The 21,170-nt window shown below is 32.7% G+C and overlaps 1 protein-coding gene across 1 annotated transcript in view; it reads right to left on the reverse strand.

Moving 5' to 3' along the window:
- The window catches only part of LOC100880378 (Shaker cognate w), a 71,833-nt gene that overhangs the window by 25,364 nt on the left and 25,299 nt on the right, over positions 1–21,170 (reverse strand). The window contains exon 2 of the mRNA XM_076532493.1: positions 11,651–12,029. Coding sequence (XP_076388608.1) covers positions 11,651–11,977 — 327 coding nt within the window. The 5' untranslated portion in view covers positions 11,978–12,029. The remainder of the gene's footprint in view (positions 1–11,650; positions 12,030–21,170) is intronic.

Below are 21,170 nucleotides of genomic sequence, written 5' to 3' on the forward strand. Positions count from 1 at the left end.
GAGATAATCGCAAAAATGTCTTGAACATGGTACTCATCTATAGAAGAGTATACGCTTTACCGATTTCGATGACCTTGAAATATGTTGTCAAGGACACCATTCTGAACAATTTCTCTCTCCACATGCAAGCTCCGATAAGCCTTCATTTCAGAGATATTTGTAAAAATGTCTTGAACATGATTTTCCTTTATGAAACAGCATCCGCTTCACTAATTTCAATGACCTTGAATTATATCATCAAGGTTAAGATACCGAATATCTTTGCTAACCTACCTCTACTAACATCTGCCTAAAATCGTCATCAAGAAGTCAACGACGTCCATAAGTCACTCTCGCGCCATCTCTTTAACGCGTTAGAACAACCGTACGAATAAGAAGATTACGCTCTTAAATATTTATGAACAACGGCAAACTGCGAATGATCCGCTTGGGGAACGTTACGCAAGATTCCTCGCTAAATCATAGTCTCGCATCCAATCTTGAAATTCACGAATCTTGTTCGTTCAACGAGAGAAATTTATGGGTTTCTTTCAAATTTTCAGAACGAACGTTGCAATCTACCTTGCAAGAGATTCGTGCGATATTTTATTCCAGTATTTGTAACAATTGCTTTTGTTCCGCAATTCCCCGTTTAAATATATGTCTCGTGATTTATGCATACGTTTATGCATATGTAAGTTGCATTTTTTAGGAGATATTTTCGTTTGGATATACTAGAAATGTTCATCTATGTTCATCATGTTAGTTTTCTTTTGTTAAATGAAGTTTAGGGATGTGGGCATTTAGGTGTGGAGACATTTAGGGAGGCATAGGGATTTAGGGGGATAGGGATCTAAAAATGTTGGGATGGGGGGATGTAGGGATTTAGAGATATAGGGATCGGGGGATGCTGGGATCTGGGGACATAGGGATCGGGGGATGTAGGGATTTAGGGACGTAGGGATCAAGAGATTTAGTGCTCTGGGGACATACATAGAGATCGGGGGACGTAGGGATATAGGGACGTAGGAATTGGGGTGCGTAGAAATTGGGGGACGTAGGGATCTAGGGACGTGGAGATCGAGGGACGTAGGAATTGGGGTGCGTAGAAATTGGGGCACATAGGGATCGAGGGACGTAGGAATTGGGGTGCGTAGAAATTGAGGGACGTGGAGATCGAGGGACGTAGGAATTGGGGTGCGTAGAAATTAGGGCACATAGGGATCTAGGGATGTAGGAATTGGGGTGCGTAGAAATTGGGGGACGTAGGGATCTAGGGACGTGGAGATCGAGGGACGTAGGAATTGGGGTGCGTAGAAATTAGGGCACGTAGGGATCTAGGGACGTAGGAATTGGGGTGCGTAGAAATTGGGGGACGTAGGGATCTAGGGACGTGGAGATCGAGGGACGTAGAAATTGGGGTGCGTAGAAATTGGGGGACGTAAGGATCTAGGGACGTGGAGATGGAAGGACGTAGGAATTGAGGTGCGTAGAAATTGAGGGACGTAGGAATCGGAGAACGCAGGAATTGGAGGACGTAGGGATCTAGGGATATTGGAATTGGGGGACATAGGGATCTAGGAATGTGAAGATCTATTGTTGTAAAAATCTTGTGAAATCTTAAAAATAATCTTGAGTTAAAAGTATATGTCTCAATATAACACACACATATTCTCCTTTTTAATAACATATTCTCCTTATAAAAATTGTCTGAACTTAAGTCTTTGAAATGGGAATATTGCTGTAAAAATAACTGTAATATCAACACGTAACTAAATCGAATCACGTAATACGATACGTTTTTGTCAACCTCGTTTACTACGATAACGAACACATGTACATAGACGACGGATCGTATTTTCGTTCTACGGGAGAAATTTTTTACCGAATATCGCTTTACTCGATAAACTGATATTCATTTTCCCATCGATTTAATAGAAAAAAAAAAATGCAGATCGAATTTTGGGAGCTTGAACCAATAAAATATAGTGGAAAAACGTATGAAGTTTTCCTCTGAATTGAATGTGGTTTGCTAAACATTTTTATTGGGTACATTTGAAGGCAACAAAACTACTGCAGGGAATTTGTAGTGAAATTATAGGTACGCGATGGAATTCAATTATGAATAAATAATTTTATGTATTGGATGTTTGTTGGATATTCATATGTTATTAACAAAATAAGAAGTTTATTAGTAAGATTAATGTCTTTTAATATTTTGTTTAGTAATATTTTTGTTCGAATTTTTTGTAAGAATTATAATAATTTTTATAGAGAATATTTTATAATATTAAAAATTTCAGAATATTTTAAAATATAAGAATATTTCAGAGTATTTCAAAATATAAGAATGTTTCAGAATATTTCTAAGTATTTTATAATATTTTGTTACAGAAATTTCTAGTTAATAAAAATTGTATATCCACGATTGCAATAAATGTAGAAATACTAGATTTATTTATTTAGCATTCTATTACTCTTTATTTTTCCTTTATTCAATTATTACTGCTGTTATAGAGAAAATATGATTTGCTCCGCCCTAGAGCCCCCGACGCAGGGAAATATCGAACCTCTCCTCTAACAAAATACAAATCATAACGAAATTTTTATACTAAATATCTTTCAAACCGCCAACCACATACATTAAAACAATTATACACAATGAATATACAAATTAAAAATTATATATATATAATATTATTTTAAACAAATTTTAAATTTGAAGGGCAATTAAGAGACCCATAAATAATTACTTCAATCATTCGATATATCAGTGTACGATAAAATAAGTCATCTATAAATTGATACTATTAACCTAATTAAAGAATGGAGTTATTTTTGTAGTAGCAGACTTGCGACTAACGAATGAATTACAATGTTGTTTATGTACAATGAATATGTATCCATATTACGAACAAAGAGATTTTATCACGTTTACGGCGACTTGTAGATAACATCTTAATATTCTGGTGTCACGATAGAGTACGCAGTACTATTATGATACGAGTTGTGTGATTTTCAACAATGTGTAAATTATATGACTCTCCTTAACTGATTTTATTGTAAATCGTTTGGCAATTAGCAAACTTTAACAACCTATTATTTTGATTCGAAAGACACATATAGCTTTTTGAGATAAATTTGATAACTGTTTTTATTGACAAGAATTGTAACTATATTATTGATAACAATTATAATAATTTTATTGACAATTGTTAGGCAAATGTTATTGTTAGAGATATTATTAGAAATTATACAATAGCTATTGTTGTTAATATTATTTCAAATAGATGTACAATAATTATTTTGACAAATTTTATTATTAAAAATATAGATGCAAATAGTTGTACAATAACTATCGCAAGTAACTATTCAAATTATTACAAATGTTAGATAATTATTGCAAAAGTTAGATAATATTGTTAACAAAGATAAATAACAAATTTTGTCTTCAATTGTCACTGGATAATTAAATTTCTAATGAATTTGATTAATTTATTCAATCTAATAAATTTGATTAGAAGTTTAATTATCATTGATTTAATTGTCACTGGATAATTAAACTTCTAATTAGTTTGATAATTAAATTAACTTCTCTGTATACATTTTTTGAAGTAAAAAGTATATGCCAGCAAAGATATTAGTTTCAAAATTATATTATTAAATTTTGCATTGAGTTAATATTATTTGCAATTATTGTTAATTATCAATTTTTAAAAGAAACAGAAAGATACAATACAATTAACTTAATGTCTTAATATAATTAATTTAATTTTCTCCTTCGATGAACGAACAAATAACCTAATAAATTCCACCGAAAAACCAGACTCCGAAGCCCGCCATTTTATTTACATTCACCGTCACAAATCATTGGTGTTTAATCAAAATCCAAGGGTATTCTCCCTAGACACCGTTCGGCTTTTTGTAAGACCCTTCCATAAATATTCGACCTTCCCTTTTTTCCTTCCGAATCGAGCATTACCGTTGCAAATGATGCTCATTTCTGTTAGAACATTGCCAATTGGTTAAGGTAGATAAGCAGGGGTACGAAATCTGATGTGCTTGATAAGTAAGAGAAAGTTTTACAAGATTTAGAAGTGGAGAGATAAGTAACTTAATACTGGGGTAATATTGACCCAGATTTGATAATGTTAAAAATACTTATTAATTAAATTATACATTAAAATTGTTAATCTGAAGATTTTTATAGTTGGAAGTACATCACTGAATCAAGAAATACTATGTTCACTTTTCAAAAATAATATTTTACATATTTTTATTATGGATATATTTATACATTTTTTAAAAATTGTTATTAATTGTGATTGAAGAATTTAAATTTAAATTTAATTTTTAAACAGTAAAATTATATAGTTTTAAATGAGGAAATTATACGTCTTTCAAACAGTACAAATATTTTTTTCCTAAATAGTAAAATAACTCTTTTTCAAACAATAAAATCATACATATTCAAACAATAAAATTATACATATTCAAACAATAAAATTATACATATTCAAACAATAAAATTATACATCTTCGAATAATAAAATTATATGTCTTTAACAATAATATTATACACCTTTGAACGATAAAATTGTCTTTAACAATAAAATTAAGCATCTTTAAACAATAAAATTATAAATCCTCATAAAATAAAATTACACATCTTCAAACACTAAAATTGCACACTTTCTATCAACATCAAACAAATTACATAGTTTTATAAATCTTTGATTCGCGTTCATTTAAAGTTTAAAAAGTGCGAGTACTCTCAGCCTCCAGGGTGCAGGTATTTCAGAAAAGTGATATTAAAACGGACAGTTTAGAGTTTGAAAAAATGGAAATGAAAAGTCTACAATGAGATTGTGTAAATTGTTGCATATTTGAGTCTCCTGCGACCGAGACTCGAATAAGTATCCCGGGGCAAGAACCCCGTTTGCCTAGGGCAAACAATTACGAAAGTATGGCCATTTCCTGACTAACTCCATCCGCAATCTTCGGGGCATTCGATGATTTCAAACGAATTATTTAATATCGTAAACAGAGCGATGAAAGATAGTCTATCAGGTCATTGATTAGTAGATAACCGATGAAACAATCGATCGTTACTGGTTAATTATAGCTGGGAATTCAAAAAACTTTCCCATCAGCTGGGGTGCTTTCTATCGACTTTACATGGTGTTCAGGGTTAGAATGAGACTGAATAGGTAATAATTTAGATGTTATAGAATTAATGTAGAATTATTGGTGTGTGAGAAGGTGATTTGATCCACTGGGTCTTGTGACCCAGTTGTACTGTGTAATAGGAAAAATATATCAGTTGGGAGAAATGATGGACGGATGTCAGCCCATGAGTTGGCGCGTGATACGAAGTAAAAGAAAGTCTATGGACGCTTCCAGTGACGTACAAATCAGAATAATAATAATAACTGCTAAACGCAAGTAGCATCTCACTTGAGAGACGTTTCAAGACTGTCATTGTTTTTCGCCTAATTGGTGTGCGTGACCGCGAGAGCCAATCTACTGCCGAAAATACGTGCGAGTGGCGTCCATTTTTCTATTCTGACCAATTGTGCCGTAGCTACTTGGGTTGTACCGATTTGGAGATGTGGGAATTTGGGAATACAGCGATTTGGGGCTGTAGCAATTTGGATGTGTGAGAATTTTGGAATATGGGAATTTGGGAGTGGAGGGATTTGGGAAGGTAGGGATTTGGAAGTGTAGGTATTCGGGAATGTAGGAATTTGGGAAGGTAGGGATTTGGAAGTGTAGGTGTTCGGGAATGTAGGAATTTGGGGAGGTAGGGATTTGGGGATGTGAGAATTTTGGAATATGGGAATTTGGGAAGGTAGGGATTTGGGGATGTAGGGATTTGGCAAGGTGGGGATTTAGGGATATTGGAATTTGGGGACGTGGGGATTTGGGGACGTGGGGATTTGGGGACGTGGGGATTTGGGGACGTGGGGATTTGGGGACGTGGGGATTTGGGGACGTGGGGATTTGGGGACGTGGGGATTTGGGGACGTGGGGATTTGGGGACGTGGGGATTTGGGGACGTGGGGATTTGGGGACGTGGGGATTTGGGGACGTGGGGATTTGGGGACGTTGGGATTTGGGGACGTTGGGATTTGGGGACGTTGGGATTTGGGGACGTTGGAATTTGGGGACGTTGGGATTTGGGAAATTTGGGAAATTGGTAAATTGGGGAATTGGGAGTTTAGGAATTTGGGAAATTGGGAAATTGGGAAATTGGGAATTTAGGAATTTGGGAAATTGGGAATTTGGAAATTTGGAAACTTGAAAACTTGAAAACTTGAAAACTTGAAAACTCGAAAACTTGAAAACTCGAAAACTTGAAAACTCGAAAACTTGAAAACTCGAAAACTTGAAAACTTGCAAATTTTAAAATTTGAACATTTTAAAATTCAAAAATAAAAGAATAAAATAAAATAAAAATTTGAAAATTGCATGCCTGAAATATCGCTTAACATACAATAACAGGACCACCGCTCTTAAAATGCAATTCAATATACTAACAAATTAATATCATCCTGATATTTGAAGAATTGCAAATGGGCATACAATAAAATCAATTTCTGCCGCATGTTTTACAGACGCAGATTCGATGCACACTTTTTTCCTTGAAAATTGTACAGTGCACGCACAATTATCGATTTATGGAAACTAGCACACGGCGTACGAGACAACCGAATTGACGTACCCATTGTCATGCTGATGCACCGGATACAAGTATGAAGAAGCTGTTGGTTATGAAAGATCTATGAGGATTCGGAATTATTAACTTCCTATCTTTATGACTGATCAACTAGTAACGATGATTTAAATTCTTTTCAAATTTGATGAAGTTCAATAAATATAATTGTGGTCAACAAATTAATTTGCATTCTTCAGGACAGTATTTGCATACATTATCTGCATAGTTCAAGTTCTTACTAAAGTTTAATTTCGAATTTATGAAATTTTATTGAATTAGTGCTTTCGCTATGATGTATTGAGACTATGATTAAATTTTGCAAAATTTATAAAGTTGAAGAAAAGAAAAGTTTTGGAAGAAAATATTTTATTATGTGTCAAGAATTTGATAGCATTTTTGAAACGAAACAAAAGTTCTGCGAAAAGCAGCAAAAGAATATTAAATCGTGTCTACATGAATTACAAACATGTTCTAACATTAATACGGTAATGGAGGATGTTTTAATAAAATTTCACGAAATTTTAATTTCAAATATTCCTTAGTCTATTCCAATTTATATGATGAATGAGTGGCTGATGGAGTAATTGGTCCACCCTCTGCACCCCTCTCCCAAACCCTCCATCACCATTTACTAAATTAATAATTGCTACATAATTTATATTTTCCCTAAAATGCATTTCGTTTCGATATGTAAAATTTATTGATATTTTATAAATTAACAATTTCAAACCTTACAAGAATTGTTTTTTATTTTATGTTACAAGTTTGTACCATTTGGTTAAAACAAGAATTATTACTTTAAAGATGTTACATTTTTTTATTCAAAATTGCTACTCATTTCTTTGTTTCAAATTATTGTTCATTTTGTTTAGTTGAAATTGTTATTTAGCTTTCTTATTTAACAACATTATTAATTATTTTTCTTGTGCCAAATTATTGTTAATTTCTCTTATGACTTTAATTCATTTTTCACTTAAGATTTTTATTCATTTTTCATTATTTAAAAGTATGAATTTCTTCATTTAAAATTATTCATGTTTTAATAAATGTAAAGTAATATTTATAATACCTCGTAACATTTCAATAATTAATTAAAATGTATTTTTAACACATTTTCATATACTTTTCACAAAGAGTTATTCAACAAAATAGTTAACAGTTAACAAGTATTATTATTATTTCCTTACACAATTGTCACAAACAATCAAGAACCCTCTCCTGCATACAAAATTCAATCTTCACAATTAGCATATATCACCAGCGATTAATTTGTATAACCAGTTCATACATTTGTTTCATATCCCAAACCGATTTTATGGAATCAATTATTACGATTTCACAACTACCCCTCTATTATTCGTACGAAAATTAATTTTGTTAGCGCAGAATTCGAAACAAATGACGTTTCCATTCTGGGATCGATGAAAACGAACGAGCCGTTGAAATAAATTGCATATTGTTTCCTTCGTTCCTCTGAAATTTATATTTCAGGATATGAAAATGATGTCAAGAATAAAAGCGAATGAAATTCGATAATAGTTGAAAATTATATAGTTGTACGCAGCAAGTACATCGTTTCGTCGGTAATATTTTATCAGTCAATAAATCGTGATAAAAATTTTTAACGAACTCAGTTTCGATATTCATGCAGTCGTTTATTTAATTCATGAATACATATTAAAGCTGAGATGCAAATGCGTATGGTATATTCTCTGCGTGTTCATGCAATTCGTATAATATTTTCACATTATGTTTTCATATTATATTATTTAAATATTCAGATAATATTGTTATTTTTATGAAATATATAAATTCAAAGACTATTTACAGATATAGGCGTTATGATAGAATTTTGAAGATTGGAATGTTTGAAATATAATAAATTCCTGAATTCCCTAGGTCTTACATTATTAAATTTTTAAATTCCTTAGATTCCCTAATCCTTGCACCATAAATTCGAAAATTTCCTATATTCAATTAAATTTATAAATTCCCTAGATTCAACATCATAAATTCCTAAATTCCCTAGTTTCTACATTTACAAATTCCTAAATTTCAAATATTTTAATCTTCAAATCTCCAAATCCCCAAATTCCCAAACTCCCAAACCCCCAAATCCCTTAATTTCCAAATTACAAAATTTGCAAGTCTTCAAAATCACTAAATCCCTAAATACCCAAATCTCCAAAAATCACCCAAAATTCGCAAATCCTTAAAAATTCCCAAATCTCCAAATCCCCCAACATCCCCAAAAATTCACAAATTCACAAAAATTCCTTAAATCTCTAAATCCCCAAATCCCCAAATCCCCAAATCCCCAAATCCCCAAATCCCCAAATCCCCAAATCCCCCAAAATACCTAAATCCCTAAATTCCCCAAAATCACTAAATCCCTAAATAGTCAAATCCCCAAAAATCCCCCAAAATCCGAAAATCCTCAAAAACTCCCAAATCTCCAAATCCCCCACATCCCGAAAAATCCACAAATTCACAAAAATTCCCAAATCTCCAAATCCCCAAATCCCCCAAAATACCTAAATCCCTCAATTCCCCAAAATCCCCAAATCCCTAAATTCCTAAACCCACCAAATCCCCTAATTTCCAAATTACAAAATTTGCAAGTCTCCAAAATCACTAAATCCCTAAATACCCAAATCTCCCCCAAAATCCGCAAATCCTTCAAAATCTCCAAATCCACAAGATACCTAAATCCCTAAATTCTCCAAAATCCCCAAATCCCAAAATTCCTAAAAATCTCCAAAAATCCTCAAATTTCCAGTTCCCCAAATCTCCCTAATCTGCAACGTTTCCGATTACTCCAAAGTTTCCAAAAAGCAACTTGCACTAACTTCCATACGAATTCCATGAGTTGTAACGACAGTTACAGCAGTTGTTCGAAAGTTCCGCTTTTCGCAAAAGTACAGGTTTCGATTCACTGAACTAACGACTGTCGAAGTCTTTTAAGTACTCCTATCGCAGTAGAAATTCTGGTAAAGGCATTTTGAATACGTTCTCAAAGTTTGTCGTTCGGTTTTAATAGTTCCTCGACTTTTCTCCTCTGTTAGCATACACAACCACGTGAATTTCGACGAAAAATTCTGCTGATGAATATTTGATACGTGTATAATTCTGATTTCATATTCTCGATCTCATGGGAGCACTGAGTTCGTTTAATTTTAATTTATTTTGTCATTTCATCATTTTTGCATTAATTTATATATTTAATGTTTGGTGATTGCTTGTGTATTTAGTATCGTCTCTCGTATAATTTTTCGGAGAATTATGCGAGAGAATTATGATATGGAAATTGGTGATTATTGAAGAAAATAAGTGGTGTTACTGTTTATTTTACTTGATCGTTTGTTGCATTTTTTTTAGAAATAATAAAAATTCAAAACGATGGAAAGTGGAACCTTATTGAAGTTGCATTCCTTAGAAAAAATTGAAGAAGTCCATGTGAAAAATAACAAGAAACGAAGATAATACAAAATGAAACTTTAGTGATGTTGCATTCTATGAAAAATTGAGAACATTCAGAGTCAATGTAATAAATAATAAAAACTGAACAGAACACAAAGTTGCACTTGAAGTTGCTTACTTAAAAAAAATTGAAAGTTTTAAGTCCACGTTAAAAATAATAAAAATTGAAAACAATAAAAAGTAGAACCTTATTACATTCTTTGAAAACTTAAAAATTTTCAGAGTCAATGTGAGAAATAACAAGAACTCAAAATAATAGAAAATAGAACTTTATTGAGGTTATGAACCTTATTAAGGTTAAAAGATGCCAAGATAAAACAATAATATAAATAAGAAGCATGCCGACTATATAATACAGATATTATCGTATAATCAATATTTTATCATTATCATTGTGTATGTACATATTAGTTGAATGGTGAAAGAAAATTGACGGCACTTGTGTCACACTGCTCTCATAGTGCAATGCTTCATGTTAGCGATTATTGATCTAGACTGAATATTAAAACAGTATTATGAACAAAACGAAACGAACACATTCACATAAGTTTATTGAAAAATGCGATTTTTACCGTGTTGATTATCGATGCAGATTAAGCAGTGCATTACTTTACCTATTTCATTTTTAATACACATATATATGCTCATTTTTAGAGATTCACATATTTGTCACACCTATACATGTCCTATTTAAAAATTGTATATATATATATATGCTCTATTTGAAGAATTAAACATTGTTAATATTTAACTGAATATAAAATAATAATGTATATAATGTAATATAATATATATAATATAGTCACAACCTAACCTAACCTAACGTGACCAAATACTTCAAAAATGATAGGACCATCATATACAGCATCTCAAGCTAACTACAGAAATTGTACTGAAGAATGATTTTAACGATATAACCTAACCTGACCAGCTAGTTCAAAAGTGATAAAATCTAACTTGACCTAATAGTTCAATAGCTACTCATATACCTTACATAGCATCTTAAATTAAAACATCAAAATGTTTCAAAGAGTCTTCTTAACTGTACAGTCTAACCTAACCTAATAGTTCAAAAGTGACTCATATATTTTACACAGTATCTGGCACTAAAATTTAAAAATGTTCGAAAGAGTCTTCTTAACTATATAATCTAACTTAACCTAACAGTTCAAAACTAACCTAACCTAACCTAATAGTAACTAAAACTAACCTAATAGTTCAAAAATGACATAATCCACACCATCTTCAACCAAAAACCAAAAATCCCTCAGAAGTCTTTCGTATTATATAATTAAATTTGAATCGAATTACATAACCTAACCAAATAATCCAAAATCAATACACCACAAAAAGAATAAAAAATATCCAAAATAATAAAACAAAATCTGCATCGATACCCGGTAAAACTGCATCTACTTCTAAGTAACGAAACAAGAAACCTCAAGGCAAGAATTCCTTACAGTGCGTATATACCTGAGTGTAGGTCATCCAGCAACATGGCTCCACCTGGTTGGAATCCAGACCCCAGAAGTCCAGTTCCTCTTCGAACAGTGGTCCACAAACATCCGTCGGATAGTGAAGTTTCCCAGTGCGATAGTAATTGAGCACCTGGGCAAAGACCCCCGGATGTCTGTCGAAGAAGTATTCGTTCAGGATGGGGTCGTAGTTACCGAGGGCCTCGGTCAGCTTCGACAGCCTCGTCGCGGGGATCTTCTTCAGGGTCGCCTTGTACGTCTCATGCCGGATACCACCCACGTTCAGAACCACCCGGTTCTCCGAATCCATGTTTAGAACACTCATTTTGAGCGAGGCTCTGCTATCGCCGGTTCCGACTTAGAGAAACCCACGCGACCTGAGAAGTAGAGGAAGAAATTTTAGTTTTTTGAGGGGATTTTGTTTGTTGGGGGATGTAGGTAGGTAAGTTATTGAGTAGGTAGGTAATTTTGGGGGGTTGAGTGTAGTATGGGGAGTTGATGAATAGATGTGTAATTACAGATTTTGGAGGATCAAGTATAATATCTGAAGTTGATGAGCACTGAATTGTAAATTTTGGGAAATCAAGTATAATATGTGGAGTTAATGAGTGGGTAATTATAGAGTTTAAGGGATCAAGTATAATATGTGAAGTTGATGAGTAGATGTGTAATTACAGATTTTGGGGGATCAAGTATAATATGTGAAGTTGATGGGTAGATGTGAAATTGGAAATTTTAGGAGATCAAGTATAATATGTGAAATTCATGAGTAGATGTGTAATTATAGATTTTGGAGAATCAAGTATAATATGTGAAGTTTATGAGTAGATGTGTAATTGTAAATTTTAGTAGGTCAAGTATAATATGTGAAGTTCAAAATTTTTACCAATTTTCAAATTCCCCAATTCTTAAATTCCCTAATTCTCAAATACTCCAATTCTCAAATTTCCTAATTCTCAAATGACCAAATTCTCAAATTCCCCAAGCTCTTAAATTCCCTAATTATCAAATTCCCCAATTCTCATATTCCTCAATTCTGAAATTCCCAAATTTTCAAATTCCCCAATTCTCAAATTTCCTAATTTTCAAATGACCAAATACTCAAATTTCCCAATTTTGAAATTCCCCAGTTCTCAAATTTTCCAAACTCTCAAGTTCCCCAATTCTCAAATTTCCTAATTTTCAAATGACCAAATACTCAAATTTCCCAATTTTGAAATTCCCCAGTTCTCAAATTTTCCAAACTCTCAAATTCCCCAATTCTCAAATTCCCCAAATTCTCAAATTCCCCAATTCTCAAATTCTCCAAATTCTCAAATTTCCCATTTTTAAAATTCCCCAGTTCTTAAATTCTCCAAATTCTCGAAATTCCCAAAATTCCCAAAATTCCCAAAATTCCCAAAATTCCCAAAATTTCCAAAATTTCTAAGATTCCTAAAATGCCTAAAATTCCCAAAATTTCCAAAATTCCTAAAATTCCCAAAACTCCCAAAATTCCTAAAATTTCCAAGATTCCCAAAAATCCCCAAATCCTTAATTTTTGAAATTTCAAAATTCTCCTCTTACCCAAAAATTCGTCTGACCCGCCTCTCACAATTTCCACACTAACAAATTTCCCGTCTGATGGAAACGCTACATATCAGAGAATGGACGTGACCTCAGCAACGTGAACTTTTTGTCAAATCGCTTGATTTATAGGGGTATCGGACCATCAATAACGCAGAATTTAATTTTCAGTCGCTTTGTCAAAAAATCTTCGCTCTTTTACCAGGAATGAAAGCTCGAGTTTTTTATTTGCGACGGAACTGCTCAATACTTTGGCCATGCTTATCGAGCGTGACACAATCGGCGCGAATTTACGATTCAATGCTCGAAAAGTGACGATTCCATTTTCTTGTATCCTTTTTTTCTCTTCTTTTTTTTCATCAGAGGACGCACACCGGTTTCTGACATAAATCTACCGAGACAAAAATTCATTTGGGTCACGTTACGAATCCGTCCTGAATTATTCAAACTGTAATTTTCGATATAACTGCGATATACAGGTCGAATCAAAAGTGAGTACACATATGTGTCATATGTTTTCTTTCATGTTACATGCGTTTTATTATTAATACAATATTTATTGTTAATTTTTTTATGCAGAATGAAAGTTTATTATTTTTACGTGAATGGTATATTAAGATTTTCTTTATAGTTTTTTATATGATCTGATAAATAAAGAAGTTTCTCTGTGAACATTTTTCCATGTGAATTTTATAATAATTTTTAAGATGAACTTATTTTTGATAATTTGCAGAAAATGTTAACTAAATATTAAATGTTGATTGACATTTTGAGGTACATTTTTTTAATAACATTTCAAATATTCTATTCTAAATTTCCAAATTCCTACTTTTCTAAATTTTGGAAGTTTCCAAATTCTCAACTATACAAATACCTAAATCTCCAAAATCCCTACTCCCTAAATCCCCAAATCACCAAATTACCAAATTTCCATGTCTTCGAATCCCCACATTCCCAAATTCCCAAATCCACAAATCCCTAAGTTACCAAACCTTAAATCCCAAACCCAAAACCTCAAATCACCAAATTCTTAATTTTCCATCTACAAAAACTCTAAATTTCCAAATTCTCAAACACTCAAGTACCTAAAAGTCCCCAAATTCTCAAATCACCAAATTACCAAATTTCCATGTCTTCGAATTCCCAAATCCCCAAATCCCCAAATCCCCAAATCCCCAAATCCCCAAATTCCCAAATTCCCAAATTCCCAAATTCCCAAATTTCCAAATTTCCAAATTTCCAAATTTCCAAATCCCCAAATCCCTAAGTTACCAAACCTTAAATCCCAAACCCAAAACCTCAAATCTCCAAATTCCTAATTTTCCATCTACCAAAACCCTAAATTTCCAAATTCTCAACCACTCAAATACCTAAAAGTCCCCAAATTCCCAAATCTCCAAATCTCTAAATCTCCAAATCCCCAAATCCCCAAATCCCCAAATTCCCAAATGCCCAAACCCTTAGCAATGCTTTAAAAAATGAAATAAACTTTGATAAATAAAATGAAACGAAACAAAAAATGAAATAAACTTCCAAAGAACAAAATGAAAATAAGATTGACATAATTTAAAATTGAAATAAATTTTAGTTTAATTATAAGTTCAATTTAAGTTATTTTTAATAGCCGGTTTCTGCAAAAGTTTTGAGCCCACTTGAATATTTTCTAATTATAGTCTACCGTGACTTCGCCATTGACGTTTGCATATTTAACAATTGCACTCAACTGGGACAACTAAAAATACATACTCTTTATTTCTCATCCACGTGAAACTTTTCATACTCGAATGCATATTACTTCGCTCGGTAATTTAGCACGAAAACGGGTTCAGGTTGGCCGATAGCCATGCAGGAGCTACATATTTCCACAATTTGTATAAAAACAAACTCTGAAGATGATTCGAGCCAATAAGCCGATAAGCTACTTACTCGTTGCTTGTTATTTACCTTGTTTTATTAAATTAGTTTCGCTTCGTCATACCTTTTTGTTTCTCTGTCGATTTAATATCTGATGTTGAATAACTTTACTTAATGAGGTAACGTTGTTACATTTATTTTGTTACATACTTTAACTTATTTCAAACATTGTTACATACTTTATCTTATTTCATACATTGTTATTTTATTTCATTTTGAGCAAAATAAATAACAATATTTTATAATAATAAATTATTTTAAATAAGTCGATAATTTTTTTTTACAAATAGAATTGAACAAATATGTCACTTTTCTTGGGTGAAATTCAGATACATTATTTTTAAACAATTTTTTATACAAAAATTCATATTGAGATTGTTGTTATTTTAGTTTAAAAAATTTGTTGCATTATTTTTAGAAACCTACATTTCTGACACAGTATGTGTTCATATAACACAGTTAAAAAATATTAAAAAAATTGAAAACAAAAATTAGTTACCTACATTAGTTATCTATTAAATTATTTTATTCCACATGTAAATTATGAAAAAGTCTAAAGAAAAATTATTTTAAACAATTAAGTTTAAATACATTTAAAAGCAAAATTCTTTCAGATAATACATTAATAGTTTTCCAAATTATTCTACAAATTTGAATAATGCTTAATGTATTAATTTATTATATATTCAAAAAACAGTTGTATGTTTTGTAATTTGCAAATATTGAAGGATACAATAATACATTATATCGATGCTTTATTGATATTCAATTTTATACAGAATAAATTTGACGGTATTCTAAAAACGTGGATAATATCGATAATGCATGATAAGGAATGCAAATCCTTAAGGGTGTATCAAGGATGTTAAAATCTCTGCCGATAGCGAATTCCTGACAGAGATGTAATAATATGTGACAGGATCTATGGGGGGTTTCCATGAAACCGTATCAAAGGAGCTATTCAAGTGGTATTTCAGTTCCGTTCGACCGTGATTAATGTATCAACTGTCAACTGATCTCATCCATAATTTTTTGTCCATAATGCGTTTTCAGGGAAGTTGAGAAAAGTGTCAGAACTAACTAAAATCTTGTGACAGAGAAATATTGTTTTCAAATTTTTGCATTTTCAAATTTTGTAAATTTTGTATTTTTAGGTTTTTGAATTTTCAAATTTTGGATTTTTAGATTTTTGAAATTTCAAATTTTGGGTTTTTAGATTTTCGAATTTTCAAATTTTGGATTTTTAGATTTTCAATTTTTTAATTCTTGAATTTTGTAATTTTTCAATTTTGCAATTTTTCAAATGTTCAAATTCCCTATTTCTACATTCTCAAACTCTCAGATTTTCAAGTTTTCAAATTACCTAATTCCTATATTTCCAAATTTCCAGTTTCCTACATTTCTAAATTTTGGAAGTTCCCAAATTCTCAACTACACAAATACCTAAATCCCCAAAATCCCTATTCCCCAAATCTCCAAATCCCCAAATTACCAAATTATCAAATTTTCAAATCTTCGAATCTTCAATTCCCCAAATCCCAGAATCCCCAAATTCCCAAATTCCCAAATTCCCAAATTACCAAATTATCAAATTCCCAAATTCCCAAATTCCCAAATTACCAAATTATCAAATTTTCGAATCCTCAAATCCCCAAATCCCAAAATCCCCAAATCCCCAAATCTTCGAATCCTCAAATCCCCAAATCCCAAAATCCCCAAATCTTCGAATCCTCAAATCCCCAAGTCCCAAAATCCCAAAATTCCAAAATCCCCAAATCTCCAAATCTCCAAATCCCCATATTCCCAAATTCCCAAATCCCCAAATCTCTAATTTTCCACCTATGAAAACCCTAAATTCCCAAATTCTTAATTCCCCAAAACCACAAATTCCCAAACTCCAATTCCCAACCCCCAAATCCCTAATTTTCCATCTACCAAACCCTACAACCCCCAAATATCCACCAATCCCTTCCTACTCCTCCAAATTTTCCCAAAATCCGTACCCAGCTCACGAAGTTCCCGCAAATTACGAGAACTATAAAATTATATTACGGAAACTTTTCCATTAAATTCTACTTCCACCTCCGACTAAAATGCGTTAATTGTTCGTTCAAGCGAATTACCATCCCCACTACACTATAAAACTGCAATGAACCCGCAAACGACACAATTTCCAAATTCACCAATTTCTTTTTGCTTCCGTCATTTGCTAAATTAACGAGAAGAAAAAAGAAAACGTTAATTCTCCATCATTAAAGTTTTAACTACTTCTTTGCTTGATATTTCTTTTAAAACGGTTCGTGCTGAACTCGCGACACGCTTTGAAATTCTATTTTAACTCGGAACATTTCATTACTACCCGTTTTTCCCCAACTTTTTTTCACACACTAACTTTTTGTGTTCACGAAACAAAACGCAACCCTTTAATTCTCTCGCAATATCGGCGTGTCAGCTCGTTTCAAATACTGTGAATGGAACTTCATCGTGTAACTGTTAGGTGGAATTGTTGTTCAAGAAAGATATGATCACTGAAATTTTAATGGTAGATTTGTGGAACATAAAATGGCGGATCTCAGATTACTTATTTTAGAGGACGAAGAGCATTGAGGAATTTTTGGCAAAATTTATGTCAATGATTCATTAAATAAGGTACTTCATGTTGTTTTCATTATTTATTTATTTTTAGTTATTCAACTAGTTTAATTTTAGTTAACCATTGTTATTAATAGTAACAACTGAGAATATTAAGAAGTAACAAATATTTCAGATTTTGTAGTCAAACAAATAATGCCACAGGTGGAAAACAAGAATGGTATACTTCATATTTAAAATTAATACAAAATAAGCAGAGTTTTAGTATTTCGTATGCATTCACTTTAATAAAACTCAGACCGTGTTGTAGGTTAATTTATAATAATTTAAGAATTACTTATTCAAGCAGTAAAATATACATAACCTAAAAATTTGAAGGAATGAGAGAGGTAGCACCCTAAAAATGATTGTGTCTAAAGTAAAATATACATAACCTAGAAAATTATTATATCAATGAAAAAAATTGGCAGCATCCTAAGAATGATTGTGCAAATAATACATGGTGTCTCGTAATTAATGTAGGTCCCTGAAATAGGGGATAGCTGACGTGATTCTGAACAACTTTTCCCTTTACAAAAATTCGCTCTGAAGCTTCGTTTTTGAGTTATTAAGGAAAAACGTGGACCAATCAGAGTAAGGAGATTACGCGCGGCCATTAGACTCGAAGGTGTCGCTCTCGCGTCTGCGCATACGTAGTCCTCGCGCTCTGATTGGTCCGCGTTACGCTACGCCCCATTTCAGGGATCCGCACTATTTGTGAGACACCCTGTATACACTACGTGAAAGAATTATTGTACTAATGAAAAAACTTGACATTTTAAAAATTATGTTAGTAGTAAAATATAATGTAAAAAATTGTACCAATGAGAAAAACTGTGTGCACTAAGAATCATACAAATAGTAAAATATATTAAATTAAAATATACTTGTTATTATTGTAACAATAAGAAAAATTGAGGGCACTGCAAGAATCAAGCGCCTATATGCAAAGAATAAAATATACCTAAGAAATTATTGTACGAATAAAAAAGCAAAACTTGAGATCCCTCTTCATCACAAGTAATTATCACCAAAATTCCGTTTCACTCGATTAAGGTTAATTCGAACGCTTCCAAACGTGAATAATGCATTACGGATTGTTCAAATTCGACTTTGATCTTGAGTAATTTAAATGAGACCACGTTCTGTCCCGAGTGGAGTACTCGATTCACAAATAATGTAGATAATAAAGTTTATCCAGCATGTTCCAAGTGTCTCTCGAGATCATGCGCCTATATATTCGCAATTTCAAGCTCGTAAAGCTCGAATTCACCCTTTAATTTCAGGAAGTAACAGAAGATTAATTGCACACCCTACGAAGGCTATGCAAACGTGGTGTGTTGGCTGCGAGTAATTATGTCCTCAAAAGCGTTAATTAAGAAACTGTATTTAGGATTTTCTGCGAATGTTATGCTACACAGGCTCGCTCAAAAGATGGGTTCTGCTTTTCGTATGGGAATCTTTGTACTTTTAAGGAGTAGATGTTTCATTTTAATTCAGCTTTTGGTCAAAATGGTAGGACAGAAGTATGATATAATAATTTCTTGTAACGTTTACTGTATTACATACTTATGTGCATAAATTTGAATATCAATCTTTTAGAGCTGAATGATGTACACTTTTGTACAGTGCCTCTTTGTACAAATATTTTTAGTATGACTTTCAAGAAATGTTCAAATACAATTATCATTCATTTATTTTTTTTATTTCATCAAATTTTAGTGTTTGAATTTTATGAATATCATTCTTATTACACTTTTTACTATTCTTTCTAAATTAATACTAATGTCTTACAAGATAAATTAGCTTACTAAATTATCTCCCTAAATTATTTTACTGAATAAATGTCTTTAATATAAATTATCTGATCATCGAAAAATTATCTCATCGATTTCTCTGCATACAATGTTGACAACATAAAAATAATAATTAAGTAAACTCATGGTTTCATACAAAAAAAAGTTCAAGATAATATTAGCACAGTCATTTTCAATAAATATTAAGTTTCAAATGCACTCTAAATGTTAAACGTTTCCCTACAAAAATTTAATGTCGCCAAACTATTTTATGCACCAAAATCGATCATTGTCGCACTTCGTTCTTAAAATATTAAAAAATAGTAATAAATTTAAAAGTATTATTTCTGAACATAGTGTCTTTTGTTAAGCTTCCAGCCATGAACTAATGCATCATAAATGACATTTTCCAACACCATCTCACAAAATCATCTTTGAATTTCCATTTCAGAATAATGAAAATTTTCCATAATCATCACAATATATTTTAACAAAAACGTTCTTTTGCGGACGAATATAATATGATAAACTGTAACACATTGAAAAATGTACAACTCTTAACAGATACACAGAGAGACACACAGAGCAGAGTATAACAAGTTCCGACCTGAAATTATAACCATCGTCACAAGTTCACGGTTTCCTGGATTTGCCTAGCAATCTCTTTGTTTAATCTCCGAGCTGGTTTAATCTGCGAAACAGCTTACGCAATACAACACCGTATTCATTCAAGCTGTGCTGTGGTTATCAAAATCAGTGTACCGTCTATCCGGAGTAGTTTATTATACTTTATCGCGGATTAAGAACAACGGATCACATAGGCTGTAAATTAACACGGTTCCACGATTTCTTTCATATTTGATGCACGATGCTTGAAACCGTCTGTTTCGCGATTCCTTCTGCTCAGCCAAGTAAAAAGAAGAGTACAATGAGAGGCGACATAACGAACGGCGATAACGTCGGACGCTGAGGAGCGAATTATTTATGGTGGGTTTGTTGGAGTGGGAGGTTTGAAGTTTGGGAATATGGGGGTTTGGAAATTTAGGGATTTTGGGAATGGGGGGAATTTTTGAGGATTTGGGGATTTGGGAATTTGGGGATTTGGGGATTTGGGAATTTGGGGATTTGGGGATTTGGGGAATTGAGGAATTTGAGAATTAGGTAATGGGGAATTGGGGAATTGGGGAATGGGGGAATTGGGAAATTGGAGAATTTAAGAATTTGAGAATTTGGGGAATTGGGGATTTGGGGGTTTGAGAATTTGGGGAATTAGGGAATTGGGGATTTGAGAATTTGGGGAATTGGGGAATTGGGGAATTGGGGAATTGGGGAATTGGGGAATTGGGGAACTGGGGAATTGGGGATTTGGGGATTTGGGGATTTGGGGATTTGGGGGTTTGAGAATTTGGGGAATTGGGGAATTGGGGAATTGGGGATTTGGGGATTTGGGGATTTGGGGATTTGGGGATTTGGGGGTTTGAGAATTTGGGGAATTGGGGAATTGGGGATTTGAGAATTTGGGGAATTGGGGAATTGGGGATTTGGGGATTTGGGGGTTTGAGAATTTGGGGAATTGGGGATTTGGGGATTTGGGGATTTGGGGGTTTGAGA

This window comes from Megachile rotundata, chromosome 6, assembly GCF_050947335.1.
Source record: "Megachile rotundata isolate GNS110a chromosome 6, iyMegRotu1, whole genome shotgun sequence".
Classification (NCBI taxonomy): Eukaryota; Metazoa; Arthropoda; class Insecta; order Hymenoptera; family Megachilidae; genus Megachile; species Megachile rotundata.